Source organism: Adelges cooleyi, unplaced genomic scaffold (assembly GCF_023614345.1).
Source record: "Adelges cooleyi isolate 19-005CV unplaced genomic scaffold, UGA_ACOO_1.1 ACOO_flye_CR_arks_rails_tigmint_CR_PRNA_306, whole genome shotgun sequence".
NCBI lineage: Eukaryota > Metazoa > Arthropoda > Insecta > Hemiptera > Adelgidae > Adelges > Adelges cooleyi.
The window spans coordinates 888,712-909,469 of NW_026095977.1; the positions used below are offsets into that span (position 1 = coordinate 888,712).

The window sequence follows — 20,758 nt, forward strand, 5'->3', positions numbered from 1 at the left end:
GTACACCGGTTCTAGGGCATAGTTTTAGCACCGTTATATTCATTAAAATGTCCACAAATTAATAATAATGTATACTTTTGGTAATATTCCGTCGAAAAAAGTGATATATTATAAACGCTGTCTTATAGTTTTTTTAATATTGTCACACCATTATCTGATGATAAAAATCAAATAAGAACAACGCAAATAATGTTTCAATAAAAATTTCCACGATATTATAAAATATGTAATGGTTATATTTCTAGGCAAATTATTTCCAAAACCTAAGTAAAAAATAGTACACTTACAAATGTTAAAAAAACGCATCTAATGCGTCGGTTAAGTTTAGATCAAAGTAAAAATATTACGGTATGCCATTTGAAAATAAATTTTGCTGATGAAATAATATAATTTTAACATACTTGATAAACACTTGTGAGCTATCCGACCACACTCGATTTAAATATTATAATAAATTTAAAAAAAAAAACGTTGATTTATATAGTATTATTCCAGCGTTGCTAAAAAACAATACAGATAAATTTACACTTTATTGTAATAATAGGTTTTTTTCACACTTAACTATTTTATAACCCAAGTGCCGACAGAAGAATGAATAGGTTACCTACAAAAAATTACTAGGACTAAACCATTTTGGCCTGGATTATTTCGCAATAATATTTGCCTTAGAAAAACTAGCAACTCCACTTTAAAAAATAATATAAAAAATAAAACGTATTACGGTAATGCCATTTGGGCAAATACAAATACGGGAAAATATGTTTGGTAGTGACAAGAAAGTCTAGTTCTGTTTGATGTAACATAATATACTTGTGAATATTACACAACATTTCCAAACAACTATCTAAGTGTTGCTCTTCATCAATTGCATTCACCGAAGAGCTTTGTAGAGATAATTAAAATCACTCATAAATTATAAAATATAACAGACTGATAAAATTCTAATTATTACAGAACCGATTGATCCGTATTTTTATCATGTCACTGCAGTTTTATTTTCTACTCACAATCGCACAAGGTAAATAACATAACAGTTATAGTTACCGTTATGATGTATTTTTTATTTTAGAAAAATATGTTCGTTGCAATTTTAATAAAACACAATAGAACAAGTACAGAGTAATGATTCAATAAGGATAAGACACTCGTTTTATTTTAAAACAATTGCAATTTTGTAGTTTTTCTTTTTGGAGACCATTTAGTTCAAGTTGTTTTTGATATTAGACAATATTCAAGTTTGTAACTTTTTTTTAAATTTTTTCCCCAAAGCTCGATCAATTTTCAAAATTTTTATGATATTGTATATATTTAATTAACTTTGTAAATTAAGACTAATTTGCTGACAAGTACTGTGACTGGTCGATAACCAATTTAGGATAGTTACTACTAAAGTTTAAAATTTATGACGGGAAAAAGGGTGGAGTATAGTATGTACAATATATTTAGTATTATGAGAAAACGGGTTATTTATAATTAAAAAAAACATTACATGGCTTGACTAAAGTCATAATTTTAAACTTTAATAACTTGAAAAGTAATTATCCAAAACTGGTCATGGACCAGTCAAAATTGTCAGCAAATTATTCTTAAATTAGAAAGTTTATCAAATATATGGTATACGTTACTGCTTAAGTTTCAAAAGTGGATAAAGCTCTGGAAAATATTTTTAAAAAAATGAAAATTTTAGTAATTTCATAAAACAGTGTAGAAAAACGTGAACAAAAAAAGTTTTCAAGAAGTGACACTACACAATTGCAATTATTTTAAGACATATTGAGTGTCTATTCTTCATAAATCACCCTGTATAATCTGGCTTCATAATTGTACCAGTCCAAAGATAGTTTATTGACAATTTTTTTTTTTTTAAATATGACAACATGCTTATTGAATACATTCCTAGACAGTTTTGAAGACGTACGACGAGTAACTTAAGAACTTAATATAATATATTTTTTACAAAAACCGGTACCTATATTCTATGAAAATCAAATTAAAATAGGCAAACGAAGATTAGTGGTTATGAAAAAGGTTGCAACAAACAGGTTAGGTGGAAAGCGGCGGGTAATTTTTTCATAACATTGAAAATCTCACGAGTATTAGTGACGAGTGCTTGAAATCGTCGTACACGGAAGTGTGTTTTAAAATGTCTTGTAGTTGAAAATTTAAAAACTGTAAATACTACATAGTCGAGAACACATCGTTGTCGGGCCAACTTAAGTCAGAATTTAGTCGGTCTTGTATTTCCAACAGCGACGGCATGACGGCTTCTATGTTAATGCCGGGACCAGTGAAATACAAGTTGAACACAATGGTAAAGGCTTCCAGTAGAAAACCGCAAAATCTCGCAAGTTCGTCGACACACCGACCGCTTCTTCGGTATTTCCAATAAAATTTGTACAAAGTCAGCAGCTCTTCCATGTCCGGTCGCGATTCCATGTACTCCAGTAGTGCAACGGGAACGATATTATCTTTTACCATGTCATAAGGCTCCGTCCAATTTTCTGTGAAATCCTTCAAAAAAAAAAAACGCCACAATATAATCAATTAGTCGAAAATCAAAATAACATGATATCCCCGAACTCGACGATGAATCTTAATTGATATACAAAATCGAAAATATAAAAGATATATAATATGGACTGTTTTTATGTTCTTTTAACAGGTTTGATTAATCAAACAACTTTAAATAACCTTAAGGTTATTGATAATGTTATCAATTCGCGCCATGTTATATCGTTTCAAAAACCGTGTTATCAGCTATCATATCATTTTTTTGCACTTGTTTTCAACACATTTACCGTTTAAAATCTAAATAAATATATTTAATTCAACTGTTTGAATTTAGATCGTGTAAGTATAAAGCCAATCACTTGTTTAGTTATTTTAGTTTTTTAAGTGTAAAATCTCATGTAAAAGATACTATACTTCGTATACCACCAAAATTATTGATTGTATACAAAAAGATACAATGCCCTAATAGTAAAATACCTACTTAAAATCGTATAAAAATAATTAATAACTAGATATTGTATTTTAATTTTTTTTATTCTAATAGGTATTTATTATTTCATTACGGTAAATAATATACATATTTTTTAAATGCAGGTGCATTTTTAACTTATTTACTTAATTAATACAAATAAACATAGATACTATTATGCATAGTTGGAAGAATAATGCCTACTCTACTTAAATCATAAAATACTACATAAAATGGTTAGTCGATGAGACAGCGCTGTTATATCTGTATGAGTTTTAATCAAATTTACTGTATCAATCCAATGACTTAAACAACCAGTACACAACCGATTGTTTTTGGGAATTCATTTCGAGATTGCCAGTGTTGGGGAGTAACATTTTTTTAAATAGTAATAGGCGTAGAGCTGGAATGCTTGGCACCTAGATAATCTATAAAAAATTTCACCGAGTGGTTTATCTCAAAAGTTGATTTTCTGCGTCATATGCTTTATGTTCCTTTTTATAGCTCATGTTTTTCACATCAGCCCTTAATTTTTGCTAACAAACAAAATAACATTTTTCCTATACATTGTATTAATATAAACTTCCAACGGGTTGAAAAACATTTTTCGACATAATTTTGTCGAATTTACTAATCAGTTAATTTAATCTTTTTCCATACTTAAATAATTTAATTCAAGCTTTTAAGAAGCCTCCTGTTATACATATAGGAATAAAACAAAGCTAACACGTCCAAAGCTTTTAGCCTGGTTGGATCTTGTAAATTATATAACTTTTATAACTAGCTCGAGGTGGTTTCTAACAGAAAAGCTTTCAAATTTTCTTAAGACTTGAAAAATGTCAGCTAAATGTCTATAATAACCACTATGGTGGAACGGCACTTGTAAATAGGTATGTAATTTTTTCAAATTTCCAGAAAAATACAGTTGGAGCTTTTAATCGATACCAAAAATTCTAAAATCGTTTTGTTATTTCTAGAAATATTATATATCTTTATAGATATATCTCTTCTGTCCGTGTGTAAGAACTCAATGTTTGTGTGGAGAGGAGGACTAGAAGAACATACCTATACCTGTTGTAATTTTAGACATTTTAGACAAACTTTTTATTTTGACATATCATCAAACTGGAATTATGTTTTTCATTATAGCTTCTATATTCTCAGCTATAGCTCGTTAATGAGAAAGCGTCCAAACTATCTGATATATTTTGCCAATTCGTGTAGTACCTATTTAAAAAACATTTCAGTGTATTTTTAACTTTTGCCACGCTATCGCACATAATTGAAACGTATATATTCGCTACAGTTATTTCCATAACACTACCATCTTGTTTTTTTTTTTTTTTGTAATTTCTTTACAAAGCATATTGCAGCCAAGTAATACATACATATATAGTTGAGGAGGACTTATGTTGAAACCTACCTCGGGCGGTACTTTCCAATGGACCTGGAAAATCGTTTCTTCGGCCCATCGTAGTTCGTCGATCGTTTCCAAGGGGAACATTTCGTTTTGTTTCTCGATAAGGAACGGTTCGGCCATTTTGATTTTTTGCTGATCGCCAAAGTACAAGTCCATCAACACATTGTGCGCCTCGTTCAAACAATAGCAGTACATCACGCGGTTGTATTCGCATATTCCTGCTTTGACATGATCCCAATACATGTTGAACAGCTCGAGCATGTCTTCCATCTCGGGCACACTGTCGGCCAGCGATTCCATGTACATTTTGAATACAACCGGATGGACGTTGTTGAAAATTTCATGGGGCTTATAGTCGTCGTCGTCGTCGGCCGTAGTAGTGTTCACAAAGAGCGCCTGGAAAAAGTCAACGATAATCAATAAATATTACATTAAAAATCAACGCACACAAAAGCGAGACTTTTCAACAGCGCATGTTTGATTTAAAAATCTAAATAAACTTAAGCCGCGCATATAGTGTGTGGACGGTCAAATATTGTCTGTTGAGTATATTTTTTATAATCTCAAGTTACAATGTTAAAGTATATATACTTAAACATTTTGTTCAGCTAAACGAGACCTTGAATTTCATTATTTGTTTTCTTTGCGCTAAACGTCATGGCTCTTTTTTGGACGGAGTTTATTGAAAACGACTGGGGACCGTAACAGATTATTTGAGTTCTACTTAAACGCGTGCGTTTACATTACAATAATATATACGAAACAAAATTATAATTATTACCGACAAAACAAGCAAAGTCACACATGTGTTCTTCATTGTAATATTTGCACTGTGACACGTCTTCTGAAGTCGTTCCAACATTGAGACTGGTTAACACAAAAAACCCACCTTGTGCAAATCAATCTAAGCTTATCGAATACGCACGAGCTGTGTTTGTTTGGGTAAAACAAATACATACTTTTCATTGCTTCGAAAACTATAACGGTATAACCCTGCTTGTTTTTTATTTTTTGAAACTTTAAATAATACCATAGATAAATAAGCACCTAAAGCCACAAACATGGTAATTTTAATCCAACGCGTTAACTAAATATGCAATACAATTTAGCTGTTCTAAGTGTTACTCATCATTAGCGTGTAAGTAATATAATAACTGTAAGACGTAGTGGCCATAGACGTCGAAGTTTGTTCAATAAAAAAAGACAACAACAATAATTACATAGTACATGCGAATGTATGTATGTACAACATTCAGAGAATATTTAAAACAAACCAAAGCGCAAAGTTTAATGACTCGCCCAGATACGTAGTAAGCATAAATAAATAAGTTAGTCTCGGTTCAATGACCGTTTGCGGCAACCATACTTAACGTTTAACAGTAGCTAAACAATACTAAATCTATAAGTTGAATCATACTTACGTTTTAGGAAAAAAACAGTTTATTTTTCGAGCTAGGACCTTAGGGAGGGTACAATAGGTATGGATATATAAGAGGGTAATTTAATTTAAAAAAATAGCAAATCTATGCTATGGACTGTAGACGGCTGTGGTCATTCAAAAATAATAATATAAATGCGTCCATAAAAGAAAAAAATCAATAATCTTTCGGTGTACAATTACCTACTCACGGCCAGTAAACGGACACAATAAAATTATCTCTACTGCAAAACATAGTTATAATATAATAGACATTCCTATATCGTCGCTAAACAAGTACAGCGCAACAAATCGCACATTATTTTTAGAGGTATGTGTTTTGAATATTTTTTAAGTATGCGAGCGGGTAAGTTGTTGTAAATCCAAAACGCCGTACAAAATTGTATTCAAACCCGTATTATTTTATTGAAAACAAAAAAACAATAATATTATACAATATGACCGAACAAATGTCGAAGTGTGAAAAATCAGTACGCATAAGGTAAAAAACTGTTGATTTTTTCTACTTGGGTTATGCCATTCGGTGGTATGGCTTTTGCGAAGTTTTCCACATTTCCAAAATGCCTATCGCATACAATATCAAAGGCGTCCAACAACAGATCACAGTACTTTTTGAAGTTACCGTTACAGTCGTTGGATTTTTCCCGTTTCCAGTACAGATTGTATAACACCAGCATGTCCTCCGTACCCGCATGCGATTTCATGTATTCAATCAACTTCTCGGTGTCAATCTCCTTTAAATATGTGTGCGGTTTAGTTCCTTCGACTGCGGCCGGGCAAACAATCTGAAACTCATTAATAATCATCAATTACTCATTGTTATCTAAGCAGTCGGACGGTTAGACAAAATGGCAATTTGTTCAACAGGAAACAGAACTTATGTATACGTTTTAATTCATACACCTTAAGGGGACGCGATACCCGGCATTTATTAAGGACTCGGGTATTGAACTAGGATTTGAAAATAGTCTAAAATTGTAAAATGACATAAACTTGAATTTATCGAAAAAGAAAAACTACAAAAATGCTATTGTTATGAGTATCTTAACCTAAATAAATCATCCTGTATAGGCAATATTTATAAAAAAAACAAATTGTTTTAGTAAGTTTCGGCCGTGTCAATTTATATAAACTTGGACAATTTAATTTATAAATTACCGTCATTGTGTATGAATAAAATAAAATCGGTATGCTAAGGATTTTACGATACAGGATTATAACGGAAAAACACATACATCCGGATTGGTTTGTATGCTGACTTTGAACATCGGCTCCGAGGCTGGGTCCAGATCTTTGATTGGTTCGTCTGGGTACATCCGGTTTTGAGATTCGATTAAAATCAGTTTGACCGCATCAAACATTTCTGGATCTTTGTAGTATTCGTCAAATAAAACGTCAAACGCTTCGTTCAATAAACCACAATACAACATTTGATGATCCAGAATGATTCCTCCTTTCACATACTTCCAGTACAAGTTGAACAGTGTGAGCATTTCAACAAATTCAACTACTTCTCCGCGGTGTAACTCCATATACTTTATATATACATTGGGATGTAGTGGTTTTAAAAAAACATGAGGTTCTTGACCTACGACCACATTGATCGTTAACGCCTGAAAAACAAAGTAGTACATCAGTAGTAGTTGTGCTGTGCTGGATTCATGTATTGTAATAAAAAAAGTGTCCAACGAAAAAACAAACACAATAAAGAAATACAACTTATGGCAAATGCTATTTCAGAAGAGGTAGAAGACATACTTGATGAAAGGCAAAGCGGATATTGATCTGGAAATGGATCCTGGGAACGGATTTATTGGGACCTACAAATCGGCTTAGTTTAGAGAACTGGAACTTGCTAAGACCACAAATAATATTAATTCGCAACGCTGAGAATGACCGAAAGTTATTTTAATTTTAAAAATGTATTCTATAGGTTATAATTAGTGTTCACAGTTAATATCTAATAATATAACACCTAACAGAATTAAAACATAATACACTTACAAATTATGGATAAAGCAAAAACAGTTAATATCAATCATTAGTGAAGAATTATTGAATTTGAAAAAAAAGAGCAACTAGGAAGGATAAAACCGATTTGGATGAGAAAACGGCCAGAAAAGAGAAGTACACTAGTGGTGCTAGATGAACTAGATGATCAACTAGATAAACTTATAAACGATGATGTCGCAGAATTTGCCAATTGTATTAAATTGTCTCGACTAAATTACTGACCTAGTGTGTTTGACACTACTTTGGTCAAACAAAAGGCAATTGTATTTTTCTTACCAACAAAACCACAAGTATTCGGTTCTTCATTTCGAATCTTCTACTCAAAAAATCAAAAGTAGTATCAATATTTCGCCTTGCCAAGTTGCGTATGCCTAATGATTCGTATAGGTAAATACTATTTTTGTTTTGGAACTTATTGTGCCTTTATGTGTACCTATGACGTACAACTACAATACCTAACCGTTATTATGTTCACTTGTCTAAGGTAGGTAATTGTTGTTGTTCATTTGTTTGTTTTCAGTCGATAAATCGATACGTCCTATATACATATTAAACGGTTTACCTATCTGTTATGTACAAAATATGTACTAAAATTTAAAAAACGTTACCGCAATTTGTTTGATTTCATAAAATTTGCCCAATATAAAAACAATCATTTATCTTTTTTTTTGTACTATGACTAAAATGTTCGATAAAAATTTAACATACAATAAATAATACATATTTTAGAGGTATGTGTTTTGAATATTTTTTAAAGTATGCGAGCAGCTAAATTGTTGGAAATCCAAAACACCGTACAAAATTGTATTCAAACCCGTATTATTTTATTGAAAACAAAAAAACAATAATATTATACAATATAGACCGAACAAATGTCGAAGTGTGAAAAATCAGTACGCATAAGGTAAAAAACTGTTAATTCTCTCTGCTCGGGTTGTGCCATTCGATGGTATTGCTCGTGCGAAATTTTCCACATTTCCAAAATGCTTATCGCATACAATATTGAAGGCGTCCGACAACAGATCACAATACTTTTTAAAGTTGCCTTTACATTCGTTGGTTTTTACCCGTTTCCAGTACAGATTGTATAACACCAGCATTTCCTCCATGTTTGCGTGCGATTCCATGTATTCAATCAATATCTCGGTGTCAATCTCCTTTAAATATGTGTGCGGTTTAGTTCCTTCGACTGCGGCCGGGCAAACAATCTGAAAACCATTAATAATCTTCAATTGCCAAATGTTATTTAAGCCACCAGACGGTTAGACAAAATGTCAATTGGCTCGTCAAACGGTATTGGACGTTGCAAGTGTTTTAAATTCATGTCCCTTAAGGGGCAACGCGATACCCGGTATTTATACTAAGGACTAGGGTACATGCAATTTTATGCAAAATCTTAAATTTGATGTGTAATATGGCATAAAAAAGGGCATATATTTAACTATGTAAATGGATACGGGCGATTCTCTAAAACTAAGGAATTTTTACAACCATTTTTTCACTTAAAAAAAGCTAATTTTTTACGAATTTAATTTCTGATTGAGCATAGGGTTGCATTAAAGACCATTAAGTGTCCTCAATAGAAATTCTTAGTTTAGTAGAAAGTTTGAATTAAAGAAATTGCCATTATAAGGGACTGAATGGCAGTGGTGAGAGACTGAACTACAGTGCGAAGAACTAAACAAATATTCAGATGGAAGAAAAATTTTTTTTTAATTAACAACATAATACATAACAGTATAATACTATTATTGATATAATATAGTAGGTTGTCACATTGAACTTTTATACAACTAAATGTAAAATTTCAGTTTCTCATAATAATATTTTTTTGAAAAAATGAGGGACTGAAAATCGCACCCAAAAACATTAACTACTGGTTGAAATAAGGTTGGAGAAAAGCCATATTTTTTGGAACACTTACAGACTATAAAAGTTCACTTACTGTGAAAAAATCAATAAAAGAAAAGACACTTCCAGTTAAAAATCTCAGCTTTGTGAAGGTCTGAATGATGAATTTGCCGGACTACGTTTTCTCACTATCACATTGTTAAATAATCATCAAGAACTGAGATAAGCCAAATGCGGTCAATGTTACTTTTATGTTGTCATTAAAACAATGTGGCTATCTCTCAAACAAGCAATTCTAAGTAAAAGCTTTGAATTGGTGCCACTTTAAGAAAAATATGTGGTCCTGAACTTAAAAGTAAGGGATACATAGTTTATAGGGTATAATGAGGAAATTATTGAAGTATTCAAAAAATCATAGTTGATTCTGAAAACTAGAGTGCTTGCTTAAATGAATAATGTCAGGTTTTGATTTTTGAGAATTGAAGTCAAACATCTAGGACATGTTTAAAACATGCGAAACCGGGGTGTGGGACATGGTGAGGGAATGAAAATTCAATATTTTTGAATTTTTTTCTAATTATAAGGAGATAGTTTAAGTATCTTAATTTTGTTAAAAACGTTGTTCCGGAACTATTTTACGTAAAGAGTAATCGAGTTTTCTAAAAATCAAAACAAAAGTATAGTAAAAGTTTTACCGCCATTGTCTATGGATAAAATAAAATCGTCATGCTAAGTATTTCACGATACAGGATTATAATGGAAAAACACCTACATCCGGATTGCTTTGTACGTGGACTTTGAACATCGGCTCCGAGGCTGGGTCCAGATTTCCGATCGGTTCGGTTGGGTACATCCTGTTTTGAGATTGGATTAAAAACGGTTTGACCGCTTCGAACTTTCTTGGATCTTTGTAGTGTTCGTCAAATATAATGTTAAACGCTTCGCTTAATAAATTAATATACGACGTCTGATGATCCTGAATGATTCCTCCTTTGATATACTTCCAGTACAAGTTGAGTAGTGTGATCATTTCGTTAAGTTGAACTTCTTGTCCGCGGTGTAACTCCATGTACTGTATAACTGCTTTCGGATGAAGTGGTTTTAAAAAATCATGAGGTACTGGACCTACGACCACGTTGATCGTGAACGCCTGAAAAAAAAACAAAGAATTATCACTGTAGTTTAATTAATTATCGTAAGTTTCACACACTAGGCCACTAATTTTGGCGAGTGGCAAGTGATTAACTAATTACCACTAAACGTTTTAATACCTAGCTAAAAAGAGTTCCGACAGATTTTAGTAGTAGTTGTGCTATGCTGCATTCGTGTATTGAAAGGCGGTATTACAATTATTCACAGCTACGTCGTCTGTCGTGTCGTGCGATTTAAGAAGTGGGCGTGCCCACTAAAGGTTACTAATGGTACTGTTCAATTTCAATTTGGTAATTATCGATCGTAGTTACCTAATCAGTGAACGCCATAGAGTAAACACGAAATAAATTTAAATTTGATAAAATATTACTCATAATTAATATGGGCCGTATATGGCCCATTTATGTCAAACCGACATTTAATGCAGATAGTGATAGTAATAAGTATGATTAAATTGAGATAATAAATTGATAAATATCAATTGACCGCGGTTACCATACGTTAACCACCTATACCACACGATACAAATGTTGAGCTCGGCTCGGCTACCAAAATCCCGGTAGGTCATGGTAACATAATGATACCGTGATTTCAACGGCTAATCAGAATGCGACACGTCGGACCACGTAGCTGTGAAAAAACCAAAATACAATAAAAAAAAATAACTTATTGCAAATGCTATTTTAGAAGAGGTAGAAGAGATTTTAGAAGACATACTTAATATTAAAAAACGATTATGAGCCCTGAGAACAGATTAATTATTGGGCAGCTACAAATGGTGTTGGTAATTTACTTTTAAATGAACTTAAAAACGATGATGTCGCAGAATTTACCAAAATTCTATGAGAATTTCTCGATTAAATTACTGGCCTAGTGTGTACGCGCGGCTTTGGCCAAACAAAAATGCAACTGTATTTTTCTTACCAACAAAGCCACAAGTATTCGGTTCTTCATTTCGCCTCGCCGAGTTATGTTTGCCGAACGGTTCGTATAGGTAAGCGATATTTTGTTTTTGGACTTGGCCTTTAGGTACCTATGACTTACAATTACAATATCCAACTGTTATTATGTTCACTTGACTAAGGTAGGTAATAATTATTGTTCGTCTGTTTGTTTTCAATCAATAAATCGATATGTCTTATACACCTACATTTAAAACGCTTTACCTAATTGTTATGTACAAAATATGTGTGTATAAAATAAACTAGACTAGACAAAAAACATGTATGTATTACAAAAAAAAAACAATACAGATCTCGCATGATTTACACATTTGTTTGGTAAAACAAATACATATTTTTTTTTTTTTTTTTTTGAAACTAGATAATATCATAGTAAAATAAGCGCCTAAAGTCACAAACATGGTGATTTTAATCCAACGCGTAAGCTAAATACAATACAATTTATAGTTTACAGTTTATGTACTTATTAGCACGTAAGTATGATAATAATAAATTGTAAGACGTAGTGGCCTTAGACATCGAACTTTGTTTAAGATGAATAAAACATAAAACAACAATTACAATTACACAAAAGCAATTGCACGTACATACAAATGTAATCAAAGCGCGAGGTTTTATATCTGGCTCATATACAGTAATCGTAAATAAATAAGTTTGGTTTGGTTTAATGACCGTTTGCGGTAACCATACTTGAATTTTAACGGTAGCTATATATAATACTAAATCTGTAATTGAAATCTTACCTACGTTTTAGAAAAAAGCAGTTCATTTTTCGAGCTAGGCCCCTAGGGTGGGTAATTTAATAAAAATAAAAATAGCAAATCTATGCGGACTATTGACAGCTGTGTGGTCATTTAATGAATAAAAAGAGGTGGACGGATGGTGGGGTAAAGGTAATTAGTGTAATTAGATGGAGAGAAATGTTTATGTGTGTATATGAGTGAGCGGGGTATGTATATATACTATTATATTATCCTTCCGCTATACCTAGTTCTATTATTACGTAATTATTACTATGATGTCTTACCTTTGTGTGCAGATAATATTTAATCCTTTGGTGTGTGTATTTGACGCTGATGCGATAGTGTCAAGATGTTTTCGACGTTTATTAAATATAAATATATATATATATATGTAAACGCAACCAAGACCGGTGGCTATGACCACAGACACTAATAGCGTGTTTTAAGTGCTCGCGTCATAACGCTACCCTTATTATGAACCTATCTCGACAGAGTACAATTCTATATACAGTTCTGTAGCATTTATAATAATGATTTAATGGATGCTCATAGTAGCAACACCAAAGAATTATTATAACAGACTATATTGCTCGTTGGTTAAATTAACCTCATACAATATGGTCGGGCTAGTTAAACCGTTAGAATTGATTTATGTACTTTGGCGATCGGTTCATTAGGATAATCATTAAATGGTAGTAAAGGTGATATAAGAAATAAATGAACAACGGTACCTTTATAATTTACGGGAATGCGACACGTGTGCGACATAGATCTCGTGTAATGGAAATATGTATAGGGGATATGTGATGAATATTTAGGAATGTTCATATGGAAACACGACAAAAGGTCGCCCGACAAAACGCCGCCGGACAAAAAATCGCCTCTCAGTAATGCCAACACTAACAATACTTGTATACAATATACGATTATTAATGGTGTTAGTTGTGCTGCCAGCATGACATATTATTAAGGAGTAATTATTTCACATTTTATTCGTTTTTATTCATTAATGAGCTAACGACTCAAACGAGGCTGTTTTTAAAAAATATTTCCAGATGGCATTTTGAAAGTCGGATAAGAAGTCCGAATGTATATTTTTCACCACAAAAAAAAAACGATATTTTATTAAGACAAGAATTATTATAAATAAAAGTGATAAAATTGAATAAAATCGCTTTCAAATTAACGCTTTGATGCTCATTTGTATATACAGAACCTTAATTTAAAACTTTCTTACTTTGCTGGTTATACTGTGCTTGGTTTGGACTGTACTGGCTTGAAAATACTAACTACCGATTTGCATCGAAGCGTTTTTTCGAAAGTGATTTTATCACTTTCAGACTTAAAAATTCCCGTAAACCTGTGACCTCCCCGTCCCCACTATGCCCCGACCCCACTGTACTGGTTTTTATTTTTTATAAATATATCCATTTAAAAGTATTCTTATTTTTTCGTATATATAATAATAGTTTTAAAAATTTAAACATAAAAACATTGAGAAAATTAAAAAGTATGGAAAAAAAAATTACTAATTAGTTCATGTGCGTGTACATTTTGTTTTTGTAAAGCCAGTCGGCCGAATGGACTTGGGAACAATGACCTCGCTACACCCCTGGCCAGAAATTAAGTTAATTTGTTGTGTGTGAATTTTATTCACAATTGTATTTTGTTTAGTTAACTGTTTGTTGCACCGGTGAGGCAATTCTAGTTTAAGTACTAATGAAAACCGAAAAAGAAACTTTTTTAAATTATTAAAGTTTTCAAATTATCAACATTATACACACTGTACACATTCGACACCACAGTAACTCTTTGGTATTACTAGGCAACCCCATTCATCCCTTTTGAGCTACTATACACACCATTACATTGCCTTTGCTTTGCAGCGTAATCGTTAAAGCTGATAGAATTAAATTCCGATAGTAAATATACAGTATTACAGTGGATATAGAAATAATATAATATATTTTATTTATTTTGTAAAATATTTCAAGATTATCCTATTATACAAATAAGTATTTTATTAGTGTAAAAAGCTCATTCAACTTAAACTCTATAAAATTGATTTACTTTTTTTAATGTAATGTAAAATGGCTTAAATTTATACTAGAAGCGTTATTTATACCACTGAAATACCAGGAATTAGTTATAGTTTTAGTCAATATATGTTTATAGTGAGGGACAGAAGATTAAAAATATAACGTACGTACAAGATACGAAATATCTAATAATAGTATACAGAACGTGCACAAAAAGACCCAAAAATGTTTGGTGTTTATTTGAATAAAAGTTATATATTATTGTTAGTTAGCGCGTAATTTTTTTTTTTTAATTTCTATAGGTTAATTTTTGGTTTGAAATTGAGCCCCCGAAAATATTTTTTTTAGTAATCGAGTTTTAAATATTCGGTTGTCAATAGGTGTTTGGTACACTCTGTATATTATACCATCTTCATAACCAAAACAAAAAATAAAAGCCACCACCGGCACCAGAGCATACGGACAGACGGAAGGGCGAGGAGTGGCTACGGGTGTTCGCAAATTGTTTTGACTAGAACAATAATAAATCCCCCAAAGTTCGTCGGTAACCGATGCGAATTTTATACCTGCGTGTATTAGGATTTAATACCAAATCGTACACCATTAGACTTGTTTTATTAAATTATTTTAGTAATAAATATTTTTATACATTATTTTTGAACTATTATTTCAGATTATTAAAATTAAAGTCTATTTTCTTAATAAATTTAGAATTCGTTAATCGTACAGTTTTTTAAAAAGTATAAATACTTATATTCATTTATATTTTATAATAAAAACTAATAGGAAAGCATCAGAACAAGTTATCTTACTAGAACAGCACAATTCATAATACAAGTTTATAATTACATATTCTTATAATAATATCATGTGATAGTCGATGTTACTAGCCGTAGTAATCGGTCAATTAATGTATGTAATCTGATATTAAAAAACAGTCATCACGTGTTGTATAGGCCATAGGCTTAAGAGCCAACATAGCTTATATTATACTATAATAAAACATACCCAGTATAAAATGATTTATCAGTTTTTTCAACCCACTATAATATGTTTTAATTAATAAACATTTTATTCATATGCCCAATTATTTGTGTTATGTCGAGTAAAATATTTATCAAATTTTTATTTTTCAATTTACGCATTTTAGCAACACAATTAATTTTGTACTGTCGGTTTGCTTAACATAATAAATACACACGTATTATTTGTACGTATAATTTTATCGTCTAAGCTATTCATATTGCAATCTAAACAAATTAGTAGTAGGTATATTACTATAAAGTGTAGGTATGTAATATTAATTAACATGTTAAATGTTTTATCAAGTGTATAAATAATGTGTCAGTTTATTAAAAATTCTTGATAGTAATGAAAAAATATATATGACCAAATGATACCAAATGATGATTGTATTAAATCAAACGCGATTTGTTTTTAAATGATTGCATTTTCTTATCAAGTGTAGTAAAATATGTCTGGTTTGTGATAGATTAAGTCAAAATAAGTATTAATAAGTAAACATTTGGAAATATAATCATAATTTGTTTTAGCTGTTATTATAAATTTTCAACTTTATATATATTTTGTTTAAAAATAAAAAAGGGAATTATCTAAGGGGTTAATTCGATCATCCTTTAAAGTTTCGGACAACACACATGACTCTTTAAATTTGATGTTTTCGTCTTAAAACGATTTCAGCGCCACTGCATTTCAACGTGTATTCTTTTTTTAATAGAGAATTGAAATATAATAGCCGTCGTTTAATTGTTATTAACTTTTCGGTCCACAGTCTTTGTGGTTCTGCGAAGACAACAGATGAGACATACTGGAAATTCGAATTTGTGCCCAGCCCGCACGCTATGCTTTAATAGTTGTTATTATTCACATAAGACTCGCCGTTTTTGTATACTCTTAAGTATTTTTTTTTCTTAATAAACAAAAAGTCTGGTGGAAGTTGCGAGCACGGGTTAATTTAGTTCTTCAGTTTATTTGAATTAAAAATCGTCTATAAAAAAATACATCAGATTGTTTTTATATTGGTATACCTAAAGTATAAAACTAATTTTTACAGTTTTTGCGCTTAGATCGTTTGTCAAGTTCACTCTCAACACTGAGCGTGAAAACTCATTTAAATTGTACACAACTTGTTAATATAATATCATTGAGTATAGAAACTATCCATACTCAATGATTTTCGCCGTTTAACGACCAAAACGGTTTTCGGTTTGTGTAGATGACAATCTATGGGTAATAATATTGTTAATAATAATGTGTAGTTAACATTCAATACCTTATGTGAGGTACATAATAATATTATATATTTATATAAAAGGTAAATTATCAACCCATTGTATCTGTGATCCACAGTGTGATACAATATTATTTAGTGTGCTATAATATTATGAAACGTTGGCGAACTAGTCAAGACATCCAAGTGGGAGTAACCTCAAGCCATGTAAATAGTGTAAATATAATGTACCTCACTCAAGCTTCAATAATTTTTTTAATATTAATGTTGACAAGTTTTTTTGTTTTGTTTCATTATTTACATGTATACATTTTGCGTTCTTTTACTTGTCACAACTAAGTAGACGACGGTGACGATGATGAGGTTGATAACATTTATCTTTAACTCATTTGGCACACTTAGTGCGAGTAGTTGTCAGGCTATTGATTAAATTTGATAAAGAGTGTTCATTTACACGAAATCTGCGTACTATTATTTTACTCTACTGTATTACAAATTGGTTCGTTCGTTGTAAAAGTGGTGTAGCTCCAAAAAAGAAAAAAAAAGTTTAAGTTAATTTATTGCATTAGTTTTGGTTTCATTTTCCAAGTCACTATAAATTTGTAGAACCTTTGGTTTGTAATAAACATTAAAAGTAGGTACAAGTATTAGTTCAGTGTTTTCTATTTTTTTGCTATACATTAATTTTCAAAAAGCTCGTTGTTTCAAAATTCAATTACAAAGAGATAATTCACTTTTACAATGAATGACACAAGAATTACTATTACAGCGAGAGATTTTTAGAGAACAAATCAATTGTTACATTTATTCAAACCTACTGTTTCGGATAATTGATTATCACTTTCATCATTCAAAGTAACTTTTGTTCAACACTTTTATTTTTTGAAGCACAACTAGCACCATTAATAATCGTATATTGTAAACACAAATTGTTAGAGTTGGCATTACTGGGAGGCGGTTTTTTTAGGGGCGGCGTTTTGTCGATTTTTTGTCCGGCGACGTTTTGTCGAGTTTTTGTCCGGTGGCGTTTTGTCGGGCGACGTTTTGCGGTGTAACCGTTCATATGAAGCGCAAAGGACTATAAATAGCTACCCTTTAGGCGTCAACATATGAGTAGGAAAAAGTATACATCCCACGCCGAAATACAAAGTAGCTACCCGGACGGGTGTAGATGTGTTGAGAGGAAAGTTTAGGCTAAGGAAGGAAAACTGACTACTACTGACGTTCCGCTGGCCCGGAAGCTGGTTATATGCCTATCTTTTGGGTCATTAAGATCGTTTAAAATCGTGATCAGATTTGATCAGCAGTTCATGAAAACACTATCCCCTCTTAATGAGTCTATTGTTGTTTTAAGATGCACGCTTCCATGTGTAATAAAGTGTCAAGGAGAATAGATATTATTCTATGAGATACTATACACACGACGTGCGCTTCGTATATTGATAACAACATGATAATAATTATTGTATAAAAGTATTGAATTTAAACGGGTAATGTATGTTATTAAAGTAATTTTAAAAATAATAATAAAAATGCGTCCATAAGATCTTATGGCCAGTAAATACTAAATAGATAATATAATATTATCTCTACTACAAAACATAGAAGTATGCGAAAAACACTTTACAAAATTGTATTCAAACCCGTATTATTTTATTAAAAAACAATAATGTTATATGATATGGAACAGATGTCGGAGTGTGGAAAATCAATACATGGTCGCATATGTATAAATGGCCTATATATATATGATGCAGAAAAATTCCGAAATATTTTGTATACGCTCTCGTGTAATGTAGATAACAATTAACTTGAATATGTGCGTTTTTTTCATAATGCTATATTTAAAAAAAAATATAAACATTTTTTTTTTTTTTAAAACTGTTTTTTTTGCAACTCCGTAAACAATGCGATATCATATTCTTGGCAATAATATACTGGATGAATGATTTATTAGTAGTTTTTTTTTATCAGACTATCACAACATTTTTTTATACAGAATTTAATATTATAAACCGAAGAACATCCATATTTTCCCCCCATTAATATGTATTGTTAGAGGTAATAATTTATAATTTCTTTATTCGTATATTTTAATTTACAAGTTCCTTCTCGCAATTTAAGAAAAATATCAATAATAGTCTCCCTAAGTATGGCTTTATTATTTATCGAAAGGGACAAAATGTCAATATAAATACATGAGTCATATTTAATGTAAAATGAATAAAAAAAGTTACTTCCAATATTTTTAAGTTTTATTGGGAATGGTCAATGATATATGTTTCAATAGTTTGTTAATCAATTTACTGGCTGCATTTATCAGTATTTAACATTTCTCATAAATTAATTTCCGTGGTTCGCCAGTAAGTAAGTGCCTACATAACAAATTAATTTATATGTTGTTGGGATGGGGTTGGGGTTGGAGTTGGAGTTAATTCTGCCCCGTTTGGTCCGCTTAAGTCGACCAAACTATTGTAATTTCATTTCTTTGTCGTACATGTCTGCTACGGTGTTCCTGGTTCCGACCAATTAACTTGAATGAATGGTTAAATTGATTCAAAATAACTAACCAAGTGAATGTTGCCAATAAATCGATTAAGGCCAAATATTGAAAAACTACTAAAAAAACTTTTGGCCAACATAAACATTTTGAAAAATCAGAAAATTAGAAATGTAGGTACAATTAAATTTACACATTTACATCTTTACACGTGTTTTCGTAGTAGTGTGATTAGCGATTTTTTATAAATACATGAAATTTGCTTTTTGACCACTGGATCTAATTTCTAACGAAAGCTCAATAAATTATACAGCTACCGCTGTATAGCAAAATAAACAAAGAACAGTCACTTTACCTAAAAAGAATGGAATGTTTAACAATAGATGTACGATAATATTATTTCTTAAATATGAGTAAAAAAATAAGTTTCTCAATTAAAGATATCGCATTACTTGTCCATTGAGGTTTTTGGGTCATTCTGGGTCATCGCACAGTTATTTGAATCTTTATTGTTAATCGGTTTTGTTTTATCCTCAAACCCTCTGGTAGGTTGCACTTTGGACTGTTCATGGTCTTCATTCACCTCGATCATGGTGTCTTTGCAATATAATCGTCTGTTTAGATTTTAATTCTACACTTGTTTCTCGCTTAATAAATTATAAAACACCTATTTTGAGATAACAAAGAAATAATAAATAATACAAATAAAATATTAAAAACTGTCAACATATACGAAAAATATAACGGTTATTATATTACATATTTGGTACATTTTATCAACTCAATATTGATAAAATGTAAAACAAAATCAAAAACAGCTAATTAGATAAAACAAAACATGTAAATTAAACATTAATATGTGTAATACAATTTGCCATCTTGGCACATTCAATATAAATATCTCAGCATAATAAACTGTAGTTTAATGTGTCGACAATATAAAACATTAAAATTATTGAATCTAAAGAAATTGGCTAAGTCGATGAAAAAAAATATGTCACAGTATAGAACTAGATTAAAGAGAAACTATAGAGAATACTGAACACTAAATCAATATTATATTATAATCACTAGACAATCTGCAACTTTAACAAAATAATGACCAGTTGGATCCGCAGGGTTTTGATTTATTTATAAACTCATTTCTACAGCTGTCAATGACACTTGTTTCTACAAGTTTAAAATGCACTGTTTACATTTTTGGAAGATTCAAATAAACATCATAAATATGATGGCTCAATGATAGTAAAGTCAATGTTGATATTATTCTGTACTTACGGGTACTATTATGCAGCTACAAAGAGACTGCTAGCTAAGATTCTAAGACGTTAAAAGAACGTACAGCTATAAATATCACGTACTAATTTTAATACATTTTATATTAGGTATACACACAAGAAGCTTAAAAA

At 31.1% G+C, this 20,758-nt stretch overlaps 3 protein-coding genes across 8 annotated transcripts in view; 1 reads left to right on the forward strand and 2 right to left on the reverse strand.

The window, feature by feature from the left end:
* The window catches only part of LOC126839578 (uncharacterized), a 189,813-nt gene that overhangs the window by 67,985 nt on the left and 101,070 nt on the right, over nucleotides 1-20,758 (forward strand). The window lies entirely within an intron of this gene.
* Nucleotides 971-5,304, reverse strand: LOC126839582 (uncharacterized). Of its 2 annotated transcripts, none has more exons than XM_050574961.1 (3): nucleotides 5,182-5,304; nucleotides 4,404-4,796; nucleotides 971-2,511 (listed from the first exon to the last, which is right to left on the reverse strand). In XM_050574961.1, exons 1-3 carry the CDS (start codon nucleotides 5,260-5,262, stop codon nucleotides 2,179-2,181), a joined length of 807 nt encoding a protein of 268 aa, XP_050430918.1. In that variant the 5' UTR covers nucleotides 5,263-5,304; the 3' UTR covers nucleotides 971-2,178. The 2 variants fall into 2 exon arrangements, with proteins under 2 accessions (XP_050430918.1, XP_050430919.1); XM_050574962.1 differs by lacking the exon at nucleotides 5,182-5,304 and adding an exon at nucleotides 5,020-5,110.
* On the reverse strand, nucleotides 6,236-11,984 carry LOC126839583 (uncharacterized). Of its 4 annotated transcripts, none has more exons than XM_050574966.1 (3): nucleotides 8,128-8,319; nucleotides 7,074-7,451; nucleotides 6,236-6,623 (listed from the first exon to the last, which is right to left on the reverse strand). In XM_050574966.1, exons 1-3 carry the CDS (start codon nucleotides 8,155-8,157, stop codon nucleotides 6,306-6,308), a joined length of 726 nt encoding a protein of 241 aa, XP_050430923.1. In that variant the 5' UTR covers nucleotides 8,158-8,319; the 3' UTR covers nucleotides 6,236-6,305. The 4 variants fall into 4 exon arrangements, with proteins under 4 accessions (XP_050430923.1, XP_050430922.1, XP_050430920.1 ...); XM_050574965.1 differs by lacking the exons at nucleotides 7,074-7,451; nucleotides 8,128-8,319 and adding exons at nucleotides 10,475-10,852; nucleotides 11,779-11,984 and having other exon boundaries at nucleotides 6,290-6,623; XM_050574963.1 differs by lacking the exons at nucleotides 6,236-6,623; nucleotides 7,074-7,451; nucleotides 8,128-8,319 and adding exons at nucleotides 8,664-9,059; nucleotides 10,475-10,852; nucleotides 11,779-11,973.